Source organism: Temnothorax curvispinosus, unplaced genomic scaffold, assembly GCF_003070985.1.
Source record: "Temnothorax curvispinosus isolate PA1 unplaced genomic scaffold, ASM307098v1 QBEX01011250.1, whole genome shotgun sequence".
Classification (NCBI taxonomy): Eukaryota; Metazoa; Arthropoda; class Insecta; order Hymenoptera; family Formicidae; genus Temnothorax; species Temnothorax curvispinosus.
The window spans coordinates 594,424-601,335 of NW_020221030.1; the positions used below are offsets into that span (position 1 = coordinate 594,424).

Below are 6,912 nucleotides of genomic sequence, written 5' to 3' on the forward strand. Positions count from 1 at the left end.
TTATAACCGCTTCGTATCTCTCTCGCGTAAACAACTGCCGCCTCATTATTTAGCACTTTCCTCATTAATAACGTCTTATTATCCAGCAATATTGTCTTTATGAAATAACCGTCAACTCGAAGCTGCAGCTGGTGAATGTTTTTCCCAAGATACATATTATAATTGCATTCATTTTGCACGTAATTAATTATTTCTACAATTCTATATAGCAGAAACATAAATGTTATATCTACAATAATACTTGAACTATAAAATTGCATGTAAAATGATTGTAACACATAATAATTTATTGTAATTTTTTCAAGTAAAAATCGATTTTATATTCCGGGGAGCATTACTAAAATTTAATTCTATTCTATATAAAACCAAACTATAAAATTTTTGCATCTTTTGCAAGATTAAGATCCTTTCAATGGATATTCGATAATTTGGCGCACACTTTAATTATGCAGAAATGCAATCAAAATTTGAGGTGGTACTTTTTGGGATAACAAGTTATGTAAAATCGATCTATACTTTCATCGAAAGTTTAAAACATCACCAAAATTATCATTAATTAAAAACTATTTGTGACTTTTTGTAACAATCTTTTACTATAACAAAATTCTAGAAGTTTTTATCATGAACTTAATCAATATAATAATAAAATTTCCTAAAAATTATTTTACATTAAACCAGTTATCGGTGCAGCTATTATAAAACTGTTTTCCATTAAGAAAAGTGAATATCCAACTAACGAATTTTCGATCACGATTCCATCTTCAAATTTTTTTAGACTATTATAAATTTTGTTTAAAATTGGTTTATCATTATGTTGAAATAAACAGAGAGTAAAAATCTTCTTCAATTATTTTCGCCTAAGACTTTATCTCGATAGGAATCGATTTTCTTTGCTCACAAGATGTCATCAGATACTTTTAAATTATTTCGAATATTATCTGAATATATTTATAGTAAAATAACTGACAAGGAATAAAATTATCACGATTGGAATTCTGTTCAAATAGTTCCATAATAACTTGTCAGTCAATATCTAGCTCTGTTTGTTAAGCCTTTGCCGTATTTTGCCGAATGCCAAGATCGCGGTAGCAGTTCCTTCCAATAAATTGCCCGTATGGTTTGAGCTTGGACTGATGGGATTTCATCCTCTTGATTGTCATCTTCTTGTAAGGTCAATTCTTTAGTAAGCAAATCACGAAACAAAAGCGCGAAGAAGTACAGAAGCTCCACTACACTGATGAAACTGAAGCCGATGAAGACACCGCATATACCGCCGATATCACCTGCAAAACGATTGTCTTTATGATACGACGTCTTGATAGCACGGGAAGATAAGATAATTTGTTGGAAATGGCCGAGTGTTTTTATTGTACACTTAAAAAAGCATTACGCGCACGTAGTGGCGATTTACACTGTAAAAGAAATAAGGCCTTTTTACAGCGATATCACCACCATTTTCTTTCCTTTTTTACAAGCTTGCTGTTCTAATCAATACTTTGGAGATCGGATGCTATCTTTTTTCTAGTCTAAGTTGTAAAAAACACATGTATACATATATATAAACCTAATAATTCTTTTATCAACTAATATAGAATTATTACTTTCCGTTGGTAGTTAATGTGAAAAAATTGTAACGATTTTTCAAGGTAAATTTAGATAAATGTACAATTTATTAGAATTAGTGTTGAAAAAAGTGCACATCTACTCTCACCGAAGCATCACCATTTCTTCTGATCTTTGTAATTTATGTATTAATCCCTAATACATATTCATCAAAACGAAGGATGTACAAAACCCTGTTTTTCAGAACGAGAGATTTTATAACAAGGAAAGTTTGACAACCCAAAAATTCGAAAAATATTTCAATTTTTTTTAACATTAAGAATTAATTTCACATTTTGAAAGAAAATTATAATCTCTAATTTCTCATTATAAAGGACTTATAAGATATCTGTTATATTTGGCTATCAAAGAATATAAATTTCCTAGATTAAGAGGATGATAATATATTTTCAATATTTTTCATTTTTTTTTGTTCATTTTTGCGATATTATCAAAAATATAGAAAGCCAGATTTATTTTGAAGAGGTATTTTCAGTCTTAGAATCATATTTGTCGGAAAATTGCTATCGAAAAATGTGATTAGAATCAGATTAATGTACTTTATTTCTACATAGTTTAGATTAATTAAAATTTTTAGGTTACTAAAACTTTCCTTGCAATTAAAACGTTTAAAATTTTCAAAGAACGTTATTTTCGATAAAATCTTGATTATATTATTTCATCAGTATGAGATAGAATAAATAAAATGCGTACACAATGTATATAATTAAATTTAAAATTCTGTTTCTCTAATTAATTATAAATTAAATACTGTTTTTTTCAAATTAACTTTTCAGAGTTATAAAAGGTCGAATATGTGTGTGTCCAGTAAACTTTTTCATGTTTTTCAGGAAATATTTCTCGTTTTAGTAATTTGGTCGCAAAGTATAAGCGCCAGCAACTAAAAATTGCGCTCTATGCGAAAAGTATTATTTTTCTTTTTTGCGCACATGAGAACCAGTGGTGAAACGTTATACACAGTCAGATATTAAAATTCCATTTTTGAGAACCCTCGAGTATCCTACAGAAAACACGGGCAGAAAATTTCTCTTCTACACTACTCTACCTTTGCTTACATGATATTTTTTATATATTTTATATCAACTGAAAAAAATTTGCTTATCGTTAGTTTTCATGTCAAATGCAACGGTGGATTTTCATAATTTCCTTCTTTTTTGCAATGTGCAAGTAATTAAAGCTGGTAAAGGCAAATATTGCAAGCCGGAGTTATCTTCAAAAATCGAATTGTAGATTTAACATACGGGACACGGCATGAGAGATACATTAGATATATTTACATCAAGTTTAATTAAACACTTTGACGGGACTGTTTGCATTTTTTATACCTGTCAGCATTATTTATTTTGCAAAATTATTTTTATGAGATTTTTTGCCAAAAAATTTGATTATTAAAAATTATTTCGAAAAACTAAAAAAATTGATTGAATACATAATTGCAAGATCTGTTAACAAAAAATATGTAAAGGTGAATAAAGAAAAGAATCTTATGTTCCTACAATTGATCTTATACTCAAAATAGAATGCGTTTTTATTTTATAAGTTCTTTTAAAATTTTTTTATTTGTTAAAAATATATATATATAAAAATTCTAATTTGCAGAATTTAAATTTGATCTCTTCATTCAAGTAGAACTTCTTGACAATCTGTACTTACTCATGAGTTCATACCAGTAAAAAGCCACGTCTTGTTTCAATCTGATTGTGCCGTATTTCGAGAAGTATACATGTAGCACTCCTTCATCAGTAACATTGTAATTCCATCTGAAATTATTCAACAAAAGTATCTCGGCGCCTTACATTATATATAGCCTATTCAAAGGATATTATTCTTCATATATATTGACAAAAAATTCCATATACTTACAATAAGTTGGTATTGTATCCACCGGAAGTCATGTAACTTTTCCAACTCAATACATCATAATTAAGATCATTGCAGGCAGGATAACAAATTTGACAATGCAAAGCGTTTTTTTCGTTTCGAAAAATATGTCCTGTATCCTCGTGAGGAAAAATCGTCAACCATTTGGCTGCCATAGGAAAAATAAAAAATCAATATCGCAAGCATCAATGACGTAATTAAAATTAATTTACTTTTATAATAAATTATGAATAATATAAATATTAAAGTTTTAAAATTGTTTAAATAAAAAAATAATTTTCTGCATTAACAATGTAATAACAACGTTTACATTTATACTTAGATAGGCAACTTAAGTCCTGGTTGTTGCAAATACGCTGCGCATCTGAAATATGTAACAAAATATACAATAAAGTTACGCACAAAACATAATTAGCATAAAGACAGAATATTTGTAAAATTAATAAAGTTCCTCTTTTCTAAAGTAAATTTTAGAAAATCAAGTTGTGCTCAAAACTTAATTGTATGTATAGCTATATTTTATCACATCTTTCCTATTTTTAAGAGTACATATATTACTATATATACTATAAATATATTACGTAATATAAAGAGATTTCTTTTATAATACAACTTTAGAATATCAATATTTTCTTTCCAGATTGCATAACGTACAGAAACATGTAAAGTTAAATTTTAATCTACATTCTTCGAATATAATTAAAAATTTGATTGCCTATGTTATCAAAAATTCCCAAGGACTTTTTTTATTTTTTATAATCTAAAATCTTCATCGTACCGTATGATACTATAACCGCCAGATAAAATTACGTTATTGTTACAAAGTTTTACTTTCAGCACTGAAATAAAAATACAAAAATAAAAATTTGCAAGAAACGCTGATACTTTTAAGCAGTATAAGGAAGGATGGAGGATACGTCGGGCAGTAGTGCGGGCGTCGTTGCACGTGTTGTTGATTAATATGGAGAACGAAGGAGGCAGCGAGAAAAACGACTCCGAGCACGCCCTACGCTATCGATGGAGCGCGAGAAAAAGAGCAATCGGGGTCGGCTTTAAAACGAAAGAACAGCAGAGAGAGGAGTGTACTTGGCGTTGCATGCGCCGCGTCGCGGCGCCGCCGCTTTCAGCGAGTTCCTCTTCTTCGCTAGAATCCCCGGCCACGGTAAGTTAATCCTACAGAGCGATGCTTCACGCGATCCGCTTTAATGCTTTAAGCCACCCGTGGTAAAGCCTCGTTAGAAAGCTCGCGAACGCGTACGCCTCGCAATGCGGCGCGCAACGTTCCTTTACAGATTGCCGCCCACGCCTCTCTCGACTTCGTGATAGAAGAAAGAAATCGCCGAGATGTAAGAGGGTGCACAGGTCTGGGGGAAACCCGATTTATCCAATAAGATACGATCTTTACCGTATAGTTCATTTAAATCTTATTTCTATAGTCTTGAGTCATACCTATTTTCAACTGATATAAAAAATAACCGCGTTTATCGCGGGGTTTATCTTCTTTTAAACACCGCGATTATAATTCTATTGTGATTAATATCTGATTAATGATTATTACTAATTTTATCTATAATTACATCTGGCTATGTGCTTTTTATCTTTAATCTCCAATTACATTTTTTAATTCAAGTTATTGATCGATAATGATTATCATTTTATATTTTAATTAAACTATAAATTAGTAAAACTAGGTCTATAAAACTTTATTTTTTATGTTTATATTTTTAAGTTATTTCTATCGTATTTTTTATTTAATATTAGTTCTGATTTTTGTTTTACCTCAATTTTTGTGACAAAAATAGAGAATAAATCGAAGCATGAATGAGAGATGTAAGAACGATGTGAGGAATTGACGGAAATCTTATTGGCTTCGAAAGATACGTTGTCTACGACGTTATCATATAGTTCACTCAAATTGTTTTCATTTTTCTTCTTTTATTGATTTTCCATTTTTTTTTCTTTTTTTACGAGAACGGAAATAGTCACATTATTATACTCAAGTTTTTAATAAATCTCGAATTTTTGTATCATATTTATATGTATTTTTTTGTATCTTAAAAGTCTACTAAAGTATGGCATAATAATAGATACTATTATAATATATTATTGCAAAAAAGACGCAATAATAAAAAATTAACATTTATTACATACTTCTTGACTCGTATAACATAAATATAATTTTTTCCATTAAAGAAAAATGACTTTCATTAACACAAAACTCTCTGTAAAATCTGTAAGTTTTATTAATTGTTTAATCCAATTTTATCAATGAGTTCTATTAACAGATAATAAATCATTACAATTTTAAATAATATTATATGGTTATTCTTCCTTTTCTTTATCGTATTTTCTAAAATATGTAAAGTTTGCTATCAAATAGAAGAAGATACAAGAACTAAATTGGATAAGTAGAATTTGAGAAGGAAACAAAAGGGAGAAGAAAGCAATACTATTTGCTCCGAAGATTGCTAGCAATATTGCCGAATCGTAAGCCTCGGTAGACTGTGATGCACTGCGAAGGAACACCAATGAAAGTAGTTCGCGCTCTTGTAAGTGTAAGGGTTTGCGAGTTCGATGTTACCGCTCGTTCTATTAACATCGAAACTCGTCCGTTGCCGGATATACGATTTGTCGGGGTCGATCAAGTTAGTATCAGTTTAGTTTTATCAGGACTTTCAACCGTACGATACGATTTGACTGATGGGTAAATAAAGTATCGCGATTATTATGACGATTATTATATTCTGTCACTTGACGATATGCTTGTCTCTACTAACGAAATATTACAGTTTTTTTATTGGCCGTGTTTGCATATGTCGATTTATGTTATATTTAACACAATTTTTTTACTGTGTATGTATATGTGCGCAAGCGGTACAAATAATAATACATACATGCGTAAGCATTAAATATATCAAATTTCAAGTTATGCGTATTTAATCCAAGAAAAATTTTTTTAAAAATTAGCATTAACAGTTAAGAAAATTAATCATGTATTTTTACTAACATTCTCTTTTACCGCGACGTGGGTAGAAAAACGGTCTGCATCCACAGACTTTTTGTATGTTATAAACCTTACAATCGACGATACAATCACTGTAAGTATACTTCTTTTCTTTATACATTGTTTCCTCATCATCGAAAATGCAGTTACGTTTCTCCCTGGGAAAATCCTTGATTATTTGGGTACTAACAAAAGCCGTCGTAGTCACGTCCACGTATGTCTCGGAGAGAGGCATTGCCAGTAGCTCCGTGACACCACCGCTAGTCATATCCGGATAATCGGTAGGATTAAACACAAGCACCTAAAAACCCAAGAAATATTAATTTTACTAAATTTTTACCTCATCTCTCTTTCTCTCTCTCTCTCTCTCTCTCTCTCTCTCTCTCTCTCTCTCTCTCTCTCTC

General features: G+C 30.2%; 1 protein-coding gene across 1 annotated transcript in view; it reads right to left on the bottom strand.

The window, feature by feature from the left end:
* Positions 1-682: 682 nt before the first annotated feature.
* Positions 683-6,912, bottom strand: part of LOC112461309 (sodium channel protein Nach-like) — a 16,556-nt gene continuing 10,326 nt past the window's right edge. The window contains exons 7-11 of the mRNA XM_025026511.1: positions 6,512-6,809; positions 3,815-3,868; positions 3,487-3,652; positions 3,277-3,383; positions 683-1,283 (exon numbers count right to left, since the gene is read on the bottom strand). Of these exons, the coding sequence (XP_024882279.1) occupies positions 1,027-1,283; positions 3,277-3,383; positions 3,487-3,652; positions 3,815-3,868; positions 6,512-6,809 (882 nt within the window). The 3' untranslated portion in view covers positions 683-1,026. The remainder of the gene's footprint in view (positions 1,284-3,276; positions 3,384-3,486; positions 3,653-3,814; positions 3,869-6,511; positions 6,810-6,912) is intronic.